The following is a 24621-nucleotide window of genomic DNA, read 5'->3' as shown; positions in this document are numbered from 1 at the left end:
AGATGGAAGTTCACACAAGTGGCTGACAGGAATGTCAAGTTGCAGCGATGTGGCTGTGCATCTCATCTGCAGCTTTGAGACGAGCTCAGGCTGCCTAATTGGAAAATTCTTCAGGCCTCCTCTCGAGCTTTCTGATGATTGAGAGCTGCACAGATTCACCAATGCCTAAAAATCGAGGGTTTAAGTGTCACAGAGTTGTTATTTGTGTTGTACTGCATCTGCCGGTTATCTTAGCCGTGCTCTGGGTTTGTTTGACTGAAAGAATTATGGGATTTTTTGGGGCAAATTTACAAAAAAAGCATTTTGAACAGTAAGCTGCAGGGTTCTTATATTTCAGGAATTGTATTCTAATTATTTGACATATGGACGATGTTTGCTAGAATTGACCTGCTATTAAATTCTGTAAGCTGGATAGTTCTATACTGCATGCACACATTTTAATAGAAATGTATCTCAACAACTTGGATGGATTGACTTCAAATTTAGTAAAGACATTCATGAGCCCCAGAGAATGAATCATGACATTGTTGACCCGTTGACTTTTTCCCCAGCGTTGAAATTTGCGGTTTTGAATGAAATCTCTTGACAATTGTTGGATGGATTGCTGATCAAATTTTGATCAAAGTTGGTCCAAACATTTAGGTTCCTCGTGGTGAAGATTATACCTGCTTAGGATCCGCAAGTTGGCATTGTCATTGTGAACATCAAAGTGCCCCTGTGCCTAAAGCCTTAAAGTACCGCAAGCATGACTGTAGACGTTTGGCCCCAAGAAAATTTCAGAAGGTAGAGTGGGTCATTCTTTAATCTCACGGTTGGCGGTTTGAAAATCCCTTGCTCCTCCTGTTCACACATTGGAGTGTACTTGAGAGAGACAGTAAACCCCATGTTACTCTTGTTTGGAAAACCATCGCCTTGCACGGCAGCTCCAGCCCCATTGGTGTATATCTTTGAGGTTGTGAATGAGAGGGAAGTTGTAAAGTGATTTGTCCAGCAATGAATTCTCCAATAAACTGCAGTCAAAAAATCTTAACTCAAGCTCCATCTCCTAGCTTTGTTTGTTACCTACATATTACAGTCTTCCGGAGAGCATGAAGTCCATCTCTATAATAACTGAGGAAACTCGATCCACAAAGGAGGGAATTTCTGGGTGTATTTACAGTGTTTATGAAGTTAATTCACCTCCTTCAAGGTTTTTTTATTAGCTGCATTACGTGTTTTTTATTAACACTTAAGGGCAGTGGAAGAAGCTTTAAACAGAACATTCATCGTATAAAGTTAATATGCTAACATGTTGCCTTTTTATTTACATGACTTACACATTCAGCAGATACAGAACAGTATTAGCATTAGTTTGAAATTGTGTTTCTGGAGGCCAATATTAAAGTCCAATATTTACTTTCCTTTACTCTCATGTTTTGGTCTTTAACAAAGGGCTGAATTCTGCACAATGTTACCAAGCCTTTCTGACATTTGTTGGTGGGGCAGGTAATATACAGTGGGTTTATTTTTCTGGAAACAGCTGCCTGCTGCTACTGGAGCCAAAGTTGATGAAAGACAGTAGCTGAAGTAGGTGATGCAAAAACAATTTGCTAGAGATAGATGTGTGTGTGTGTGTGTGTTTCTGTGTGTGTGAGTGTGTGTGTGTGTGTGTGTGTGTGTGTGTGTGTGTGTGTGTGTGTGTGTGTGTGTGTGTGTGTGTGAATGCACACATGATTAAATGATAAATGTTATTGCATCTATAAGCCTAAGTAGCTGAAAATGTGTCATGTCTTGTTTTAGCTTCTAATGGTTCTCAAAGTCAACCTGTTATTAGCCTCTGTGTGTTTTTAAGGGTAGAGCTTGTCCAGGTGTGTTGATGAGCCCAATGTTGCCTGCACTCTTGGGAAATGACAATATCTAGCACTGGGAAAATGTGTCGCCATGGTGACAAGTCAGTGTCCTGTCGAACAGGCTGTGCATGATGGAGACAGTCACTGGAGAATGTCTATTTTCAGACTCTCATGGTGTTTACCTGCTTCACCTATTCCTGTTCCTCGAGCCAGGCAGTCAAATTGTTTTCCTGAATATTATATTGAATCCTTTAGGCAACTCAACCATTATAGTAACCTGTGAAAGCAAGACAAAAATATAAAAAATTGCCTGCACTCAGAAAGCAGATGTAATAAAGTTGTCTTTGATGATACAATGTACGCCTTGAATACATGTTTGTATGGAGTTGAAAAATGACAGTTTTCCTCCCTGCATGAACCTCCCACTGGAGCCTTAGCTGGAGTCTCGCCTGCAGCGTCAAGCAGCGAACAGAAAGCCATTAATCATTGATTAAAATATTTACATCTCGTTCCATTTAATTATCTCTTGTTCCTGAAACAGTGGGACTGCCAAGCAGAGTATCTGCACTGACTACCTGCAGGCAGGAGATATGAGCTATGTTGGGTTATCTGGGTCAAGTTCACCTCTGGCTGAGGAGATAAAACAAAACAAAACACATTTAAAACCTGGATTCCTCTGCACAAACAGATTGAGAAAAATAATACATAGAAATGTAATCCATTCTCCTTAGTTTCTGATGCCTAAGTCCTCTCTTACACAGCAAAGTGGAACACTTCACACCAGTTTTCAGATCTTTGCACCGGCTTCATGTGTATCAAAGAACTGCTCTTAAAATATGACTGGTTTATAAAGCACGTAATGGTTCAGGGCCAAAATACATTTCTGATCTGCTGTTATGTTCTGAACCCTCCAGACCTTCCCCCAGGTGAAGCAGCATTCATTTTTGGGAACCACATGCAGTGTCTGCAATACTCTCAGCTTTCTTAAATCCAGGGTTAAAACTTTGGTAACGCTTTAGATTACGGCCCACAAGGTACAGTAAAATTTGTATCTTTTGTAAACCCACGTTGTTCCGTCCATACACAAGTAAGTCATACTGTACCCCACACTGATTGAATAGTTGGTTTAAATAGATACAGTATAAAACATGTTTTATGTTCCCAGATTGTTACCACCTATTTTAACGTCACATCTTGTTCCGTTGTACATACATTTATGTATCTGTAGGTGATGTATTTGTGCACGTTTATCACAAAAAAATGACCTTGTCAGTTGGGAAGAATTAGTCTGTTTGTTGTGGGCTATGATCTAAAGCGCTATGTAAACTATACTGTTTGCCACTTCCCTCTGTTAATAGTGTTCATATCTCGCACTGCAATGTAATTTTTATACTTCCGTTCTTTATGTTTTCGCCTTCATTAAATCTTCTGTTTTATTTGATTGTTTTTCATATCCAACTTAATGTATATACTAAACTGAGACTGTCCTCCCTCAAAAAAAGAACAGAATCAGTCATCAAAACATTGGACTTTTACACATCAGGCTGCTGTTCGTTTTAACCATGACCATTATCGTGGTCCCCAGAGGTTCCACAGAGTTTCCAAAAACATGTCCAAAAAATGGTTTAATATAAAAATTGATTTTGTAAAAATAGAAAAGTAAAAGCAAATCACTCTGGATAAAAACATGAGTGAAATTTAGCATATAAATGCAAAACAAAATTCCAGATGTTGATGATGAACATTTTGTTTTGAGAATGGACTAGCAGCCAATTAGCTTTGAATAGACTAGTTATGTAACTTATGTACTCATTATTTCACCAGTGATTTTTCTGATTGATTTTAGCCTGAATGTTGACATAAGGTAATTTTTTACTTATTGGTTGGATGTAGTGAAAATTTACAAGAAGCTTAAAATGAAGTGTTAAAAAACAATCATTACATAACAACAGAGGAGTTAAAAAAAAAAATACAATTAGCAAAATGAAAACATACATATACAAAGCAAAAAACAAACAAAAAAACTACAACAGCAACACAGGCATATGTTCATTAATACATTTAATCCCTCAAATGGCAAGATGGCCAATAATAATGAAAAAAGTAAACAGTAGAGTGTAAGTGAATTTCTAACTACAGTCAAACATAAACATTAGGTATAGACATAAGGATTGACTGCACAATTAATAACAATGGCAGTTAATCTCAAAGTGCGCAGACAGAAGTAGTAAAATTGATCTTATTTCAGCAGATCAATTATTCCAATCTGCTGGAACCTTACGCTTACAAGCTCTGCTCTTGGGTGCACATTTCAAGATTGCTGGTAACTCACATGTAGACAAAGAAAGATTAAATAAATCAGGATGTGGATACATACAAATATGGAAAGCTAGTTTAATAAAACTGTTTTCTGTTCTATCAAGTCCAGAATCCTCTTATTTACATTTAGATCATTAATGGCATTCTGAACTTCAGTTGGTAAAATTGTCCTAAAAGAAAAAGAACTGCAGCAAGGTGATGTATTACCAAAGAAACGTGCAGTCAAATAAGAGCAAGGTTGAGAGATAGGTAAGGTAAGGTGGAACTGACGGAGGAGAAATGCTGATTAGCTTGGGCAGTAGATTAAGAGTCATGAAGTGTTATATTGGCCACTCTTATTCTTACTCTTATTAATCTGATGTATTAATAATGGTTTGGATTTTTTCCCAGAATTTCTTAGGATTTTTAAAATCCCCAGTGAGACATTCTCTATAGTGGTTTGATTTGGCATTACAAGTTTTTATCTTGCTCAAATTTCTCAACTGCCTTTATATTTCCCAATCGGCACCATCCCTCGTCTGAAGGCATGTTGACCATGTTTTGTCACTCTGCCTAAACAGACTAATAAGTTTGGGGCTGATCCAAGGGAGATGTGTACCCTTGACCTTTGTAATTCTCCAGAAAGCATGTTTGTCTACAAGAACAACAAACTCAAATCTGATGTGTTCTTTAAAAAAACTCAGTCAGAGACAAATTTAAGTATATTTTATTGATGGTCATGATTCATTTTCACCAGGTCTGCAAAGGTACAAGTTGTGGTAGGCTGTGCAAACATGCTCATAACAATACAAAGTCACAGCACTCTCTCCCACCAACGCAGTATACAATGAAATATTCATATACATTATTCAAATACACATAATTCCTCTCATAGATATATTTAGAAAAATATAAAGTCCTAACTTTTCAACTGATGGACAGACACATGTCACAACAAATACACAGCGTTCCATATGTTGTGATGCCCTTATTTGCTGAAAGAGTTTGAACATTGAAAATAATTACTGAGTAAAGTTTGTCTACTTTTCTCCTAAAAACTAAATTTGATTAGTAAGTAATGCTGTATTATACTTGGCATGCGAGGACATGCCCAACTCACCATTTAAATGCAAGACCATGTGTGTGTATGTGTGTGTGTGTGTGTGTGTGTGTGTGTGTGTGTGTGTGTGTATGTTTATGGTGTGACAAGAAACATCCTGCATAGAGGGACGCAAAACCTGCAGCTTAGCAAAAGCAACAGTACCTCCATCGTGTGTGTTTGCAGATGTGTTCAACACCACACAGTGTTTAATAAACAAGATGTCCGGGAAACTCTGACTAACAAAAATACTCCTAAACCTTGAGGGATGCTGACGTGAGAAGTCGAGCAGAGAAGAGGACGGGTGTGTATTCTGAAACGAAGCATTTATGACTGACAACAGGTTTACTGCCTTCAGAGCCATTTTAGCCAAAGTGGAAAGAGTTTACTTTGTGGTATGTTTAAGTCCTGTGTGTATTTTTATCCTTTTATTGGCTTTAAACTCTCCAGTTCAATTGGAGAAGGAACTTGTTTAATAGTATCTCTTAGTAAATGCATGTCAAATTTAAATGGCCAGTTTTTACAGATACTGAAGCCAAGACTGGCTGTGGTTGTAACTACTGTTTAAATCCTGTTATCATGATCCCATCCAGCAAATACAGTTATAGTCCCAGTTAATTATCTTGTTATCTCAGGATTTTTAATGGCGGGTTAATTATCTCCTTATCTCAAGCAAACACAACTTTTATATAAAGATAACGGGCTGCAGCCTTGTGCTACAGGTTTTTGTGTCCCTTGTCTTGTGTCTGTCTGTGTATGTGTCTGTTTCTGCATGTTGTTGTTTTGTCTCCTTCCCTCTCGTCTTTCCTCTCTTTGTTTGGGATGGGATGCGTTGCTTGTCTCAGTGTATTGTTTGTAAATGTTTGTCACTGTTTATAATTTCTAAATATATATAAAAATAATAATAATAATAATAGAAATTTGATCACAAAAAACTGTTATATCAAGATAACAAGATATTAAATTGAGATAATGGAATTCTTTCTTCAAAAGTTGTCCCATACAATTTATATGTTAATACAGAAGGAGAGACTTGGGTTTAACTTGCCTTTTCATTTGCATGACAGAATCTAATCAGAAACATGCAGTTTGTTTTTAATTATACTTCAATAAAATTGAGGTAATTGGCTTCTTTTGTTTTTGTAAGTTAACCTTATGTTCGTCCTGGTTTATGAAATTCAATCAATTTACACAGGAAGCAGTGATTGAACAGCTTCCAAAGGGGAGTATGGGAGCAGCAGCGAGGAAACTACTGGTCTAAGGCAAGGCATGATGTGTAATTAATAGCTTCAGGAAGTCATTTTTAATGTAAATGTTTGAAGTGAATAAAAGGCCTTTTTATGAAACATTGTTGTGAATGGCTGACATGGTGTACAGGTTTTAAGACTATCTGTCCAGTCATAATTGTTTTTGTTCTCATTGACGCTGTCCTAATGGAGGCAATGGGAAGTAACAGTAGATGAATGACCAAATGAGAAGGAGAGGAGACTCATTACTTCCTCATTATTGCCAGATGCCAATGCCAGGGGGGCAGCTAGGAGATACAGGACGTCACTGGAGCAGATGCAAACTGAAGATTGGATCAAATGTCCATCCTAAACCGATTTGCAGTGTATATTTGGGACTTGACCAGCGAGACTCGCAGATGGTGACAGCAACTGGATTGTATGCAGTCCAAAGATTCTGATTACTGAAGATCCAGTGACAATCTAAGGTAAAGAAATTTAGTTTGACAGTATAAAACATGTTTAAGGAGCGGCGGATAACAGAATATGTCTGTATGTGAGTTTAGTGAGAAACTGTGAGCCTTCCACTATTCCCCTGGTCAAATATAAGGAAAGCATCCATTGTGTTATAGCAAAAGCAGTACAATTCCCATGATGCATTATCTGTATTTAGATGCCTTTGGACACAATTTCTTGTGTTAGATTGGTCAGAGATCTAAGGATGGCACTTCTAAAGCTGACATGTTTTCCATAGATATCCAGAGTGATTTTCTAAAGCCCTTAATGGAGCATTTAATGCCTCATGTCTCTCTGATGAAGATGTAAACTAACTGAAAGTCCTGTAAATATTAGCATGCCTGTGTGTGAGTGTGTACATGTCTGGTTGCTGATTGTGTCCACCTGCTGATATTTTCCATCTCACTTTCACAATGTTTGTGTGTAATGAAAGTGAAAAAAGGAAAGCACTGTTGCTAGTCCAAGACTTTTACCAAAGAAAATAAAGCCCACTTTAACACGTCAACAGACCAACATGTCAATGAGTTGTAAACAAAGGCAGAAGAGTATGCACACTTGCCCACTGTACACTTACACAAACAACACCTCTGTAAAGTTAAACAAGACATTAAGAGCACGCAATGAATCAATAGAGAGAGAAAGGGACACAGGTCCTCTAAACATGAGGATATACTTTAATAGGACACAAAGATAATCTATTAACAGTCAGCAGCTCCATAGTCCAATAGCGTCAACATCTAACTGCCCCCCTCTTAGAGCTTAAATATCCCTTCTTTTCTAAACATTTCCTAATCTCTTTTTCAAATATCATGAGGTGTAGGCCTATTCATATGTGCAGCTTAGCCGGAAGATGCTTCTTTCACTGCACGTTTCCACAAAAGTGAACTTTAAAATAATAAGCTGCAACATTTTTGTATAGCCTAAATAAATGTATCTGCCATCCACAGCTGTCTGTTCACTAAAACTCCCTCCCTTGAACAGTCACTGTCCAACATAATGTCAGCTTATCTGTAACTACACACAGCAGGCCTGTCGAGTTTTGGATTTTTTTTACAGGCCAAAGCAATGTGCATCAAGCTGCATTGAGAGCAATATATGGTATTCGAGAGTTTGGAGGGTGCTGTTTTTTTCAATCAAAAACACCAAAAGTTAAAGAGTGCATTATATAAATAGTGTGTTTTTCTGCTCTAACCTACACTGCAAATGTCAGCTAAAACTAACAGTACTATAACACAGTATTACAGTATTTTTCTTGACATTTTTCTTTATCCCATAGTACCATAATGTTAGAACTACTTTATATAGCTATGCCACAAAACAAAAACAATACTAGTTCTTTGATTCAATGTGTTGTACATGTTTCAAGGTAAAGATGCTGTGTGGGACATGTAGCTTTAGCTTTTTAGCATAATATGATGTAGCTGTTAGGAAGCCTTCAAGTACATATTTAAACCCTTTTACAAGGTTTTTGTTAAAGCAAGTTGGTTGGAAACAGGAAAAAAACTAACAGTTGCTAACATTGATTGATCTAATCTGCTAGCAACAGTTGTTATTACTGGTGGCCAGAACGACAGGGTTGAGCTGAAAAGGAGAAGCCTTCCTCTGTCTGAAATCAAGGAACCACTGCTTCAAAAATTGACCAAGAATTCCAAATGGTAAAATCTTACTTCCTTATCATTGTAAAATGCATTGGAAAGCTTGACAGGCCTAGTGACAGTAACCAAGGGCGACAGGGCTTAGCAAAGGATAAATTGTTAATCAATGATGTGTGGTGTGCTTTTGGCAGGAACAGTAGTTTGGAATAAACAGTGGAAGAACTGTGTAGTGAGCAGTGATAGCTTCCGTGGCTAAAAACACAGACCAAAGTACCACTGGTTAAAACTAGAAGAAAAATGTGGTCTGGCTACATTGTTTGGTGCCAAAGTGATCTCTGGGAAGTGCGATGTAGAAACACTACAGTAATGGAGGCTTAGCACCCAAAATGTCACAAAAATAAAGTTGCATGGATTAGCACAATAATCGTATCCATGTCTGTGAAACCATCCTCACAGAACTTTTGCAATTGAAACTCTTATACCACCTCTTCTTCCAAATTCTTCACACTGCTGAGCTGGAGACCTGGAGCCAACCCACCTCTGTGTAGGCCCCTGTCACATGCCAGTACACCGCCCCCATCAGTTTGGTCCACACCATCTGCACCTCTGCTGTGAAGAATTCTGGGAAATCTTCAGCTAACACCTCCAGCATCACGCTGCTCAGAATCTGGGAGGAAGAAGGGTGAAAAGGAAACTTAATGAACATGGGGAGAAAAAGAAAAATTGTAAAAGTGGGAATATGAAAATGGCAGGTGGAAGGAAGAGAGAGTAATGTAAAGTGAGAACAGAGCGGTGGAATTAAAGAATCCAATTTGCTCTGACAGAAAAGTGGGCAAGGTAGGTCAGAATTGAAAATGGTAACAGTAAAGCATGAAAGCAGTGGGTGGACAGGCAATACAAAGGGAATGGAAATGACAAAGTAGAGAAAAAGGACAACTCAGATAAGAAGTGAAATGGTGTAAAGTGGGGAGATAAAAATGTGGATTTAATGTGATAGCTGAGTAGTGGCATTTGAGGCAGAACTGGGCGTATATAGAACCACCTTAATTCTCACTGTGTTCCGGTAATGAAAAAGTTACAAACTGGAAAAGAATAAATTGTATTTTGGAAAAGAAATAAATTCTCAACACAAGCTTTAGGAAGTCATCACGTGTTGACTGCAGGGACTACGGCTTACATTAAGTTATAGGTGCATTATTTTATGCCTTTGAGATCCTTGAAAAGTAGTTCCTGTGACTAAAATCCCTGGGAACTTTAGGTGGAAAACCTGACTTAGTCATCATGTGACCTCAAGATGGAATTTCTGTTATGTGACAAGTGGTGGGGATCTTAACCTTCTCCTGCACGATCACTTGTTATCAAGGGAGTAATTCTCTCCTCTCTAAGCGTAGCTCGCACGGCGCCATTTTAATGCTACGAAGCCATCACCTGCAGTTAGCATACCATTGACTGCCATTCATTTTGGCGCCACTTTAACAGAGATTAACTTAACATCTGAAGCGTTTTAAGACTCTGTGCATTTTTTACGTATGTATACCTACGTTCTCCGTCTCTGCTGAACGAAAATTATTGAGATTTCTCTTGGCACAGCTACCAGAAGACTTACAACTTTTAGACAGGTTGCCCACGTCACATCTACGTTGTCAAGCTCAGTTGGAGGCTGCACATTGTGCCTAGCCATCACCGAAAAAGTGCTTCTATTTTCCTTCACGGGTCTCCGTCCAGAACAACAAGATATGTTGGTCCATTTCTTTGACTGTCTATGCTTGTTAACATGTCACCAATATTCAAAAAAATTAAACAATCTCCATTACAACTGAGCAACACCAAGCAATAAGCCCATGGGATGTGATTGAAAGCTGTGCAAATGATGCTGTATTTAAGTTGGACCTTGCATTGTTGACCTTGTATGTACTATTTCCAACAAATAATCTTAAAGCTCAATAATTTACATGTTCAGAAGATGGGGCAGTCTTTATTGATGTCATATGATGACAAGATTGAGCTATATTCTTGAGCTATATACGTTTTCAATATCTATAACCTCATAGATCACCACAAAAATATTACATAATAACCTAAGAGGTTCAACCTTGTACATATGAGGTTAAGGGTATAGGGAATACACAGTGGGACTAATTGTTTTAATGGTTTATTCCCAAAGCGATCAACACAATTTTGAAATGCATCGGAAGCCAGTGGATGAATGCTTAAATGGTGGTAATATGTCCTTTTCACAGCTGCTTGTATGAACCACAGGCAGACGACATTAAAAAGACTTAAAGAATGAAAGCATATGCTTCCCCTCTTCAGATGAAGATGGAATCATATTTAAAAATCATTCAGTTTCACATTGAAAATTATGCAACCAACCATATGGTCTAAATTAAAGACCGGATTTTTCAACAAAACCTATTAAAGGAACACGATTTTAAATTGGTGATTACATTTAAATAGGCAAAAGAATCCACTGTGCTATTAGATTGGTAATGAGAAAACTTCTCTAGGGTGCTAATGTGATGCTTTGACATTTCAAGGAACTGTTGAAGAAAGAAACCACTTATGACCATTAAGCACCTGACAATCTTTCAGGAGACTTTTCAGAGATTATTTTGTTTGATGGACACACCAATCAAGTATTTAACACTAGAGAGCAACAGTTCTGGTAACAATGGTTGACTGCTTAAAGTTACCTTGAAGTACATGGGTTCCACCTTGTGTTTGATAGCATGGGCCTTTCCCACCAGGGCCAGCACTGACGACACCTTGTCTGGGTCATGGAGGTTCTCCACCACAGTATTGATGGCATTCATCACCCTGCATGCATGGTGCCGAAGTTGGCTGCTTCGCTCCATCTCCTCTGGATCCTCCATGTCCTGGAACTGGCTGAAGTACTGTTTGGCTGATGGGAAGTTGACAAAGAACCTAAGAAGGCAAATACATTTCCGATCACTTTTTACATCCAAACCTCATGTAAAACCCTTGTGCTCTTTACTGAACATTTTTTTTCAATTGTAAATGTTGTAGAAACAGATTGCCATTGAAATTCTTCATATTAATAACCAACAGTTACTCCATCTTTGTCATGCTAAACCCACAACTGGCAGTGTGGAACAAACAAATATTCTTTACTTTGCTTGCTCTAAAATCAAGGTGATGGAAGTGCTGTACAAGAAATGCATGTTAGCATCCAATTTGTGTCAGTCACCTTACAGTCTGATGTACTTGAACAGTGCCACGCCATGTTAGAACTCTGCCAGGCATTTGTAATAAAAATTAATAGCAATACTTGTCTTTTGATGTTTTCTGTAAATACCACCAGTGAAGTAGGAGGAGAACAGGCTGTTGAGGAACAACAGCCAGTAACAACAGAAGTGCCAAAAGACGGTCAATGTTTTTGGGAGAAAACCCAGTTTGGCAGAATTATACATGTACAATACTACTCTACTTTTAAATCAAAGTTGGGATTTAAAAGTATCACTCTCATGGACTCAAATTGCTGCCATTCACAAATAACAACAAATTCAAGGTGTGAATCAATTGGACCAACAGACAGTGTTACAAGAGGGCCTGTGATGATGGTACATAATGACGCACAGACACAGCCGGCACTTCCCCAGTGGCTGTATCTATTGTGTCATACTCCCGAAAATGACAGGTAAAAAGAATCACATACTTTTTTTAACAATTTAAATCTAGTGCCACCGTATGGTCAAAATTGTGTTTGTTCCTGTGCAATTCCAATCAGCCCCAGCTGTGTACTTTTGTCTGTGTTCAATGCTAAATAGCAAATGATAGCAAAATAACACACTAAACTTAGCTGTATTAGCATTTTGCTCCCAGCATGCTGTGCCTATGTTTAGTCTCATGCTGTGAGCATAGATGTAGACTCTTATTCTTGTTGTGTTTCGCAAAGGGTCGGGTTGAGCAGAGAATCTAAACTGCAGCTACAGTCTATTTTAGCGAAAGTTGGATGCTGATACCTGAACTAAGGCCATCAAACAAAACACTCCTCCTTCTAATGAGGCCATTATGCCACAAATCTAGCATAACTCAAATTATGGTCAAGGTTTCTCATTTTCTTTATTGTTTTGTTTGCTTTTTTCTTCTCTGGTTCGTCCTAAACAAAGGCTAAGGGAAATGAGAGGAGGAATTAGAAATGAGCCCAGGGAAAATGCTTCTGCTGTGTATAATTTTCTGGTTCTGCATTGTAACTTTGAAGGAATTTTACACAAAATCTAATAAAAAATACAATTTCTACAATCCTAAATACAGTTTGGAAAGAAAGTGAAGAATAAAGATCCCAAGCACGTTACACAAGCTAGAAAGATATTTGTTTAACACTGTTGTTACTATTCATTCTTGAGTTGTTGTTGGTAATAAACCCAACAGGACATATATTCAACTTAACTGCGACAAATCCTATCAGAAGCCCATAATAAAGCCAGTGGAAATGTATCATTATAAAAACTATGCATGCATGCATCGCAAGATTTGACCAAAGTGGGGACTCATGCTTGAACAAAAAGAATTTACCCAAGAAACAAATGGCCTGAGGCTGTGAAGTCATTATATTTCCAATTGTATAACACTCATTATCAAAACATGACCCTCAGTCTGTAAACAATATCCCAAGGGCTTTAAATTGCACAGATGCCATAGCCATAACTTCTAATCAATTAATTGTGATTTCCTTCATTAGGTTTTTGACTAAAACGTGATTTACACACACACATACACACACACACACACACATACACACACACACACAAAATTGTTCATGTTTGTAAGTGTGCATTCCACATCTGCACCATCAGTGTGACAGTAGTGTCTTGCAGAATATTTTACAGTGCCGTGTAGCTGATGAGGCCCTGATCGTAGTTAAGATTGAGTGTAATTGGATGCAGGTGTGCTGTAGAGTGGTGTTTAATTTTAATTATCGAGCATGTCTGGTGCTGTTTATGACAGTGGATTAACCCGAAAGACACCTAGTGAAGGCACAGCATTAAGCAGATAAAAACTGTTAGTTGACCTGATCTTGCAAGAGTTTTTTTGCTGAGATAGCAACAGGTCTATTACAAAGTAAGCTTTTTTTCTGATTTGTCCCTCTGGAAATTGTCATTTTGGTGTCAGAATGTTTGGGAGAAAATGGGTCCAACATTTACTTTAGTGACTATGGGACTATATAATCAGCAATATTCTTTTTTCACTTTCATTCTCCCATAGGAATCAATATACTAAGGACCCCCTGCTAGTCTCCTAGATAGGTGAGGCATTGCAAAACCCACGTGACACAGATATAATAAAAAATAATAATGACCATATCACTGTTTTAGTTAAGCGTTTTAGCATGCTAATTTGCTACTTAGTTAACAAACAAAACACTTAGTACAGCTGAGGCTGATGGGAATACCCTTTGTTTTGCAGGTCTAAAACCACCAAGTACTGGACAAAGTGACATTTTGAACTGATTAAGTTGCTAGATGAAAAGTCAGAGGATCATCAAAGTCATTAGAATTCATTCATTCAATTGTCCATGCATTTCAGTTGGGACAAAAGTGGTAAACTAACCAAACAACAGACTGACACTGCCATAGCCACGCTACTGTGGCTTAAAGTGAACGCTCATATATTATTGGTTATAAAAAAGTGTTGAAGCTAACCTATCTTAAGATTCTCTCACAAACCTGGGAAACAGTTTCAGCTGTTGTCTAACAGACAAAATAACTAGTCTTTACCAACCTTCACCTCAGAGCTTTTTAAAATTCCCAATTAAAAACTTGTGATGTGAGAGAAAATGACACTAATCTCTGATGTGTCTGGATTGCGTTTGAGTTCTTCCCAGTATGAACAACCAGTTTTTTTTAAGTGCAGATGTAGTGAATTCCATTCTTAAACCACCCTAGTAGATGTAAGAGGAGAGATAAACAAAGGAAATGTAAATTGTCTGCTGGGGATTCAGGGGTTTGACAGATTTCATCACAACCGACTGTGTGGTCACAGCAGCTCAGTAAGAGGGAGGAAAGAAAGTATGCCAAAGCAATAAGTCTCCACAAGCTTAGCTAAAGGCGTACGTAAGAAATTTGGCAGCTACTGTCAATATTTACAGACAATTAAAGTGAAACACAGATTTTCAGCCTGTAAATCTGTGTTGAGGCAATAATTACTTTTTTGGTACCACGTTTAGAGATTTTTTGGGTTTAATGACACAATAATTAAGCATTAAGCACGCACGCAGGCATGCATGCACACACACACACACACACACACACACACAGTTCTGCTCTGACCCACTTTAAATCTTGTCAGTGCTCCAGCTGCCTATAATTGCTCGTACAGTTACTTCCCAGTTGGAGATTGGCCCTCGGCAGCCTTGCTACACTACATCCCCCAGATCCTATGTCATGCTAGACCTACAAAGGCTTGGCTTGCCCGTAGCACTGCTAGCTTGGCTCTACCAGCTGTCACGATATGTACACACTCTTTTCTTTGGTGACCGGAATAATACAAACTGTCTAGTAGCTCTTGTTATGCTCAAACATAGTTAACTGCTGCGCTTTAAGAAAACAGTACTGCTCTGTTGTTTTCTTTGAAGGAAAAAAATAATTATTTGTCTGTGCCTGTCTTTTTATGTTGGAAGGAAAAATGTTTAATCCCTTGTAGCTAAGGCATGGTTTTACAGTACATTAAAATAATATTTGCACAGGCACAGGAAACCTACTTATGATCTGGTGTTTCAGCATCTGAAAGTCCTTATCATCCTTTAAAGTGGATCCCATGACCCTCGGAATTCAAGATTTGAAAAGTTTACAAATATTCTAGAAAGTATGTTCTCTAAAAATCACCCAGTATAAAGGATTGCACTGACTTATTTGGGGTTTGGTTTCTGGAAGAGAACATAGTGATTTACGTCCAGTGCCACTGTTCAGTGTCAACACGGTAAGTATTGCACCCTTTATGTAGTGAGGCTGAACGCAAGAGAGCGGAGGTTGGACAGATGGGGTTATGGATGGGTGTGTAGAACATCAGTTTCCTGCAGTAGACCAGAGACCTAAACACCATCTTCCGATATAGATCAATTTACTTAAAGATAGAATTAAAATCGGCCAATTTTAGCTTATTAGAGTTACATCTGTATCTGTGTATATGTGAGCATGACAAAAATGTCAGTAGAGAAATGCCAAACTAGGTTTAAGCTAATTTTGAAACAAAGTCTTTATTACAGTTTGTCCACCATACAGCAGAGAAAAGTTTATTTGTGTACTGTAAAACAAAAAATGTTGGGCACCACAGATAAAAATTTGTATTAATGTGCATAAAGAAGCCAAGAAAAAATGGAAAAATCTCCAAAAGGCCTCAAATGACAGATTAGACATCTGTATAATATGTCACAAAAAGTAATGTTTTATTTCCTTCATTTACACTTTCAAAATAACAGAAAACAAAAAATGGCATCTCAAAAGTTTAGGCACCCTGAAGAGTTTATAGCATGCATTGCCCTCTTTGGAAAGCTGAGACCTGACATGGATTGTTCTCAATCATCGTCTGGTAAGACCAGGTGATGTCAATCTTCAGGTTTTAAATCACCAGACTCATCTGACCTTGCCCCAATAATCAGCACCATGGGATCTTCTAAGCAGTTGTCAAGAAAACTGAGCAGGAGAAGGCTATAAGTAGATAGCAAAGCGTTTTCTGATGCCAATATCCTTTGTTTGGAATGCAATTAAGAAATGGCAGTCATCAGAAACAGTTAAACACAGTGGAAGTTAAAGCAAGATCTGGAAGACCAAGAAAATTATCAGACAGAACAGCTTGCAGGATTTTGAGAAAAGCAAGTCAAAACCCACATTTGCACGATCCATCCAGAAAAACCTGGCAGACACTGGATTTGTGATACACGATTCCACTATAAAGAGATACTTATATAAATATGGTCTTCATTGAACAGTCATTAGAATCAAACAGTCGAACATTTCACGAGTAGAAGGAAAAATGGATTCAAAGAATGGGTGAAGATTCCTCAAACAAGAATTGAAAGACTCTTGGCTGTGGTCAAGTGGTCCAATAGTTTTTTTAACGGTAACCACAATCTTTAAATTTAGTGTTTTTTTATTAGCCAAACCTAATCAGACCTTAACCATTTTAAACTATATTTTTCATATGAGGCAATTTATTATCATTTACATAATATCCAAAACCAAAATCTAAATTCTTATTGCTGACATTATAATAACACTGCAAAAATTCCAACTGTGACTTACTTCACTTTTTTCATATGTAGACAAAACCAATCAAGCCTGAAGTGTCACATTTCATGTTTTCTGTTTCCTGTTTTATTTTAAAAGTTCTCTGTTCTCCCTTATGTTGTCTTGTTTTACTTCCTGTTGTAGATTTTCCCGCCTGTGTGATTACCTGTCCCCGCCCTAATGTGTCGCACCTGTGTCTCATTGGCTCCCCTGTCTTGAGTATTTAAGTTCAGTCCCCTAACCCCAGTGCAAGGTCTTCAGTTCCATTGTGTCAGCTTTTGAGCGTTTCCCTGTATTTCTTGTGTTCCAGATTCCCTGTGTTTTGACCATTGCCTGTTTTTGGACTTTATCCTTCTGCCTGAATTTTGGGATATTGTTACCTGTAAGTTGGATTTTGACCATTGCCTGTTTGCCTGGTGATTATTGGGCACTGTTTCTTGCATTATTTGCTTGCTAATAAAACCACTGAACTTCATTACTACTGCATTGTGGGTCCATCTCTCTGTGAGCGCGGGAAGGGTTAGAATCACAGGCTTATGGCTGCTAGCCATAAGCCTGTGCTTTGCAGCTTTCCAGAGCTTCAGCTGACCAGTCTTCCAAAGCTTCAACTGACCAGCCTCCCAGAGTATTTGTTGACTGGCCTCCCAAAGACTGTGCTGGAACCCAGCTCTTCAAAGTCTGTGTCGTTGTCCTGTGCCCCAGAGACTTTGCCGGTGCCCAGCGTCCCAGTGACTCCTGTTCCCAGTGTTCAGTTGGATACCCGGCCAAGTCCTGCAACCTGTGTCCTGTCAGGGGCTGGCCGACTCTTGAACCTGTTGTTTTGTTGCCAGTTAATGTTCCTATTACCTTGTTGACGGATCCTGCCTCAGTGGACCCATCGCCTGTCTTCAGCCAGAGGGGCTCTGCTTTAGCTGTCCTGCTCAGCCTCCAGAGAGGTTCTGCCTTCGCCACTGGCAGCAGCTCCTGATGCCCCGCCTTTGCCTGTGTTGTCACAGTTCTTTGTCCTGCCTTCGCCTTTCCAGGGTTGACATTTATTTGTCTTTCCTCTGGACCCCCTCCAACCTCCCTGGTCTGTTTGCCCTATTCTGTGGATGTTTTTTATTTATTTTTATTTTGAAAGTTCTCTGTTCTCCCTTGTGTTGTCTTGTTTTACTTCCTGTTGTAGATTGTCCCGTCTGTCCCCGGCCTAATGTGTTGCACCTGTAACTCATTGACACACCGGTGTATGTAAGTTCAGTCCCCTTACCCCAGTGCGAGATCTTCTGTTTCATTGTGTCAGCTTTTGAGTGTTCCCCTGTCGCCTATTCCTTGTGTTCCTGTTTTTTTGGATTCCCTGTTTTGGCTTTCTCCTTCTGCTCGACTGTTTGGATATGGTTACTTGCAATTTGGATTTTGACCATTGCCTGTTTCTGTTCCTGTCTCTAGAGGCACGGTGGGAGACATGTTGTCCCTTTGTGAGAGCAGTGCTGGTGTTTAGTACTTTGGAGAGCTCTGAACACATTCTTGCACCTGTTTCTGCATTTAAATGAAGTCATCAAAGCCAACGCAGCACCATTAGTGGGGCTTGTTAATCACATTTTGATTACAGTGTAAGGCTTTTTCTAATTCTTTAGATTACCATGAACCACCTTGAGCCAGTCAAGGACATCTTTTTCAAGGCAAACTTCATGACTCCATACTACCGGCTTAATTATCGACAAAAATAAAAATGACATGTTCCTGATTTCAGTAGACCTACTGTATTAACTGAAATGTCTTGACAACTGTTGGATAGATTGTACAATCATTCTTGTTCGCCAGACAAAAAATCCAATTGATGACTTTGATGAGCCCCTGTCTTTTCCTCTAGTGCCACCAGCAGGTTGACATGTTTGGGTTTTGAGTGACATATCTTGTGGAGCTACTGGATTTCCCTAAATGTGGTATAGACTTTTAGGATCCCCAGAGCTTGATCTAACTTGTAATAATAAGAAAAGTGCCACTAGGTGAGCTAGCTAATTCTATGCTCACAAGTAGGCCTAATATTGTTAGCATTTTACTCAAAGCCCTGACAGCATGGCTGTAGACTTTTATTCTAGTTTTTTTAGTCTAGTCTAAACTAGTCTTTCTCTATTTGTTGTATCAATAGGTTGTGCTTTTTGTATTGTATATATATGTTTCTGTTGATGTATCTGACTTTCTTACGTTAAATAAAGCTTCCTGCTTAACAGGGTTTTCATACAAAGCACATTGTTAGCGCAAAGTTGGCCGTTTGTTTGAGTGTTTTTTTTGTTTGTTATTTAGAATTACATCATGAAGAGGGAAGCAAGAAGAAGAGGGCCTTTTATTATGAATTTTAAATAGTTTAAATAGACTACTTGATAGCAGCATATTAAGTTACTGTTTTCAAATATTGATGACCTTTAAAGCAACTAACTATAATGTTACATTGTAATGAACGTGGAATATGTTAACAATTACAATATTCAGCTAACCTAGGTAGCTAGTAGCAGTATAGCTAGTATCATGATCTGATTACAGTTAACAACAATGTTCAGTAAAAACTTCAATTGGCCTTAATCAATTAGTAATGCTTATCAAAATAAACAATGGATGTATGTAGACAACCAAGAAGATGTGATCATGTCGTGCTACTAGTTAGCTAGATACTAGCTTAAGCGCTACTAGCTAGCTAGGTTAGCCATGTTGTTTGTTGGATTAGTCAAGATCTTGCAAATGAAACTGGAGATATTGCAAATGAAACTGGAGATATCGCAATACAAAGTCAGATCTTGCAAAAGTGTTTGTCCCCAGTACATTGTTTATATGTTATTTTTTTCCCCTCCATGTCACCTCCAGGGCTCCGTACTTTTGCAACACATTTGAGGTACAACTTGAATTTGGTTAAAGTCTGAAACCAGAGCAGTGTGCATTACTTTGGTACGTGCAACTTCTCTCTATATCGGAAATAATGGTCTTCCACATACTTGTGTGTGAAAGCCCTATAATGCCGCATTTCAATTACATGGCTCAACTCATCTGGACTTGCTCTATTTTGGTTTCCCATTGAAAAATTGACAAATACAGTACCTGGTGCTTTTTTTGCAACCACCTCGTTTTGGGGTTCCAAGTGAACTAAGCCGAGTACACCAATCTTGTTTGTTTGTCCTACTCCAGTGATCTGTTACAAATACAGCATTAAATACTTTAAATTAATTAAGTGAGATGGCCTCAAAAGTCTGTTTCAATTTGACACTAAGTTATCATCTGTTTGGTAAAAGTATGTTTGAATCCTACCATTAGTATCGTCAGTACAACAGTACTATTTAAGTCAAAGTATGCAGTATGTAAGTATGAGTATGCAGTGTTTAATTGTATTTACAAAGATGCCATATGTACTGTTCTGCTGAACGCCTGGGGTGCTCTCACTCTTTGATGCAATTGCATTTGTACGCATTGGTGAGATGAATTCAGGCTATTGTCATTGTCTATTCCCTCGATGCATCCAGGTACATGGATTGACACGAAAATGTAAATCAGTGATTACATGTGGGACACTGTGTACTGATCTCAAAAAGAAGATCCCCATTGTTCAAGATTTTGACCTAGAGTCCCCCTCAGGTTATGTTAGGTAACTGACAAACAAACTGCCAGCCAACTGTTGATAATCACACTCCTTGTGCATCAAACAGATAAAATAATTAAAATGTAAAGTGCTGAAACAATCAGTTGACTTGATTAGTAGATCGACAGAGAATTATGCCAACTTATCAAGTTATTATTTGTGTTGTGTTGTTCTTTGACTATGAGAAGCTCAAAAAGTTGTCAATATATATGTATCTAGACCAGAGTCAGCAAAACAAATTTCCGGTATGTAATAGATTTGGTAGCATAATTGAATTTGTTGGTCATCACCACCAACTGATATTTGAAGGTAGGAATAAAGCCATCAAAGCTTCATCAAGGGACTAGAAAATATAGAAAATTAGGTAACAAAAGGTATTCAAGAAATGTAAAAAGTGACAGAAGACAAATACAATCAGTGTGGCATGGAGGAAGACATTTAAGTGTCAAAGCTTGTTGCTGTCATGCACAGATAAGAACACAAGACACACACACACACACACACACATATCTAAAGAAAAGATGCTCTCTTCCCCTTTTCACTCTCTCCTTCAGGGATTCTAGTCACCCCAAACCGAAAATCAGTTTGTCTCACTCACATCAGTCTCCTTGGCTACGACTCGCTGTCCATTCTAACAAGCCCTTCAGGGCTTTCTTAGTGTAACACTGAGACAGTTATGGGGACATTCAAACAAATCAGGTCTTTCTGGTTTGATATACAAAAAATGACATGAAAAGAATCAGGAAAAACACAGTCAAGCCATGCTACACTGAATTGGTCTGCAACACTCTACGGTGAAGCTTCACAGATAATTACTGCCTGTTGAAGATTAGGCTAATTAGAAAATGTTTGATTTTAAATTTATGGTTATGTTTTGACATCTTAAGAAGACAATAACCCTGATTTAGCAAGAGCTGTGCGTAATATGAGAACAAGGTTAAAAGCTTACAGTATATCCATAGATAACATTTTTTTAGGCATAAACTGCAAGAATTGAATGAAATGAAAAAACATTGGGTGTCTTCTGATACTAAGAAGTGGATTATCAAGTATATCTTGATTTTGTCTTTCACTGTGTGCGTGTTTGTGTGTGTCTGTGTGTGTGTGCAAGCATGCGCACGCGCCTTTATGTGCTTAATTATTGTGTCATTAAACAAAAAAACTCTAAACCTTGTAACATAAAAGAATTATTGCCTCAAGATGTAGTGCAAAGCTCAGTTAAAGTCTGATGCACGTTAGCTCTACTTGTACAGAAGGGCATTCAGAAGCTACAGTACCAAATAATAAAGAAACTCAGCAAACCAACACCCACCCAAACACCACGATAACCTTTAGTATACAGTGCTGATTTCCCGTCAGATTTCAGCAGATTTCACTTTACACAAGAAAAGATGTTATAATTGTGCGACACAATGTAAACTGTTGCAACCTCTACAAAAGGATTAAAGAAAACTGGGACAAAATTCAATTCAATTAGAATTTGTAAATCTAAAATTTTCCCTGAGATTTGATATTATAATATCAAAGCCAATATCAATACGTTTGATGCACTATTCAGATTTTCAGACTATCTCTTACTTGTTTGTATTTCTTTAAACCAATTAACAGCCGTCCTGGGTGGTGCTAAGCCCAAGATACAGTAGCAGAGAAAGCAAAAGAGGAGGAACATCCAGCTTTTGAGAGACTTGTTCGGATGTCAGGCTGTCTCTGTTGAGTCAGACTACCTTATGCAAGGTCATTCTCATTGACATCAGCAGTGATGATGAGTACTTTTCATAACCAATCAGGTGAGCCTTTAATGTTGTAAATGTTTTTTAAAGCAAAAAGCTCTCAAAAGCATAGTTTCTCAGCATACAATAAGAAATGACTTTGAAATTTTAAAGATGTGTTTTATTTTCTAAAGTAATCTTTTTTATCAAAGTTTTTATAATTACATTTTAGGAGAATGTTGTGTGCCTTCACACCTAGTTCTGGGAAGTTTACTCCCCGGAGTCCTTATGTTTTCTTTTTGCCCAGCATATTTCCTTGGATAAGGATGGCAACAAGATCTTGGTTGCAGCTGTCGCCGTGGTGCTGCACTCCCGGCTACACCCTGCTACGCTCTGCAATGCCCTGCAATGCCCTGCAGTGTCTTGCTGGACTCTGTTGCATCCCGCAACATCCACCTTGTAACGCCCTGCAGTGCCCTGCTATGACATGGACTACTATGACTACCATTTGTAGTCACTGTTCCATTATCTTCATTGTTACTATTATTGCCACTTTGCATCACACCCCCAACTGGCACCGTCAGACACCGCCTACCAAGAGCCTGGGTCTGTCCGAGGTTTCATCCTAAAAGGGAGTTTTTCCTTACCACTGTCGCGCTAATTGCTTGCCTTCGGGGGAATTAGAATTGTTTGGGCTTTGTAAATTATAGAGTGTGGTCTAGTACTCCATCTGTAAAGTGTCTCAAGATAACTTTTGTTATGATTTGGTACAATAAATAAAATTGAATAGAATTGAATTGAATGTGTCCCCTATTATTTGTTTGATGTAAATACAAACTGAATGCCAGGGACAGAAGACAAATTAAGAGAGAGAGAGAGAGAGAGAGAGATCCCATTACTTAACTTCCTAAGTACTACTTATTATTAAGGATGACCTGGATGGTTAAAGGTTTTTGACACTTTGAGTTCTCTGACGCAGCGTTCTCTGTTAGCAGTTAGCTCTCTCATTAGCTGCTCAACTGTAGCGGGGTAAAGGCAGAGGTAGGTTTTGAGGGGGAGGGGCAAGGTGGAGGTTGGGGGTGTGGCCTTGACCAACTGCCAGTTTGTTGGTTTGAAAGCAACGATGTCTCTCTCTCATGGGTGGGCCAAATTCTCTGGGTAGGCAAGAGTCAAGATCGGCCCATCTGAGCTTTCATTTTCTCAAAGACAGATCAGGATACCCAGGACTTGGATTACAGCTATCACCTTTTCTAGCCACTGGGTGACCATATTCAGCCTGGGGGAACGCATATTAATGTTAAAAAAAATAATTACGTGACATTTTCATACCATGAGACCTTTAATTGATCACAGAGAATTAATATAAGGTTTCACTGCCTTAAACATAAGCATTTTAAACTGTAAAGTACAGAATATATTGTTTGAAAGTTTAGACACACACTGAGACGTATCTTGAGTTTTTAACAGTGACAAAAAAATCCCCGGCTTTCCCTTCTAGACGACACTCACCTTATGAGCACAGACACCCCCACGTCCTCACAGTTCTTGTAGACGTGCCCCCACGTGTCCTGGATGATCTCCCTCTCGGTGTCGGACAGCGGCTCTGCACGCTCCGGACGATCCTCCTCTTCTCTCCGCACCCCCAGCAGCTGCGGAGCTGGAGGTGGAGAGGACGGCGGCGGAGACTCCCTGCGAGACATCCTCCTGCGGCGCAGCAGCCCGGAGGCTCCCAGCAGCACCCGGGGGAGGTAGGGAGCAAGGGAAGGGGGGAGGGAGATTGAGAGCTGCGACCCCACGGCGGGAGCTGGGAGAGGAGAGTCGGGATGAGAAGACGAGGGGAAAGATGGAAGAAGAGAAGCAGGGGGCAGGAGGGGAGGGAGGAGAAGAAGCGGCAACTGGCGCTCACAACCGAAAAAAAAGGAAAAGGGCAAATAAAGCTCCCTGCTGCCACCAACAAGCTCTCACAGTCCAAACTCTGCCTGGCTTGTCCTTATTCCAACTGAAAACTTATTTCCCTCACTGGTTCGCTATGTTCTCCTTTCTTTTCTCCTCACTTTTTTTTCCACTTCTCCTCTCCCCACCTCTCTATCTGTTTCTCCCTCTCTCCCACAGTGAGGGAGATGCTTGTCAGTGATGCTGTTGTTCTCCCGTCAACCTCCCTCTCTCTGATCCTCTCGCTCTGGTGGAGGAGATGAGCCGTTCGGAGTGTGTTGTGTGTTTTGAGGACCTGATGGAATGAGAGCAGAGTGGGGAGGAAAACAGAGAGAGAGAGAGAGAGAGAGAGAGAGAGGCGTGGAGAAATCGAGAGATAAAGAGGGGGAGACAGAGAGAGCGCGGGTCTCTGACAACAACTCCCCAAGTAGGCTACACAACAATTGTTTCTGCACATGTCTGACACACATCCGTAAGAATGCGTTTGTCTATTTCTCTGTCTGTTTAGGAGACACGTATCAACATCAAAATAGATGTAGGCTATAAAGAACATGTTATTTTATCATA

At 39.1% G+C, this 24621-nt stretch overlaps 1 protein-coding gene across 1 annotated transcript; it reads right to left on the bottom strand.

Annotated features, from left to right (window-relative positions):
- Positions 1 to 4851: 4851 nt before the first annotated feature.
- Positions 4852 to 24366, bottom strand: cygb2 (cytoglobin 2). The gene is made up of 3 exons (XM_034898110.1): positions 23632 to 24366; positions 11257 to 11488; positions 4852 to 9230 (listed from the first exon to the last, which is right to left on the bottom strand). The coding sequence occupies exons 1-3, from the start codon at positions 23820 to 23822 to the stop codon at positions 9066 to 9068; spliced, it is 588 nt and encodes a 195-aa protein (XP_034754001.1). The 5' UTR covers positions 23823 to 24366; the 3' UTR covers positions 4852 to 9065.
- Between the last annotated feature and the right edge of the window lie 255 nt (positions 24367 to 24621).

This window comes from Etheostoma cragini, chromosome 2 (genome assembly GCF_013103735.1).
Source record: "Etheostoma cragini isolate CJK2018 chromosome 2, CSU_Ecrag_1.0, whole genome shotgun sequence".
NCBI classification, from domain to species: Eukaryota; Metazoa; Chordata; class Actinopteri; order Perciformes; family Percidae; genus Etheostoma; species Etheostoma cragini.
Note: the sequence above shows the minus strand (reverse complement) of the source record. Positions and strands in the feature narration are given on the sequence as shown.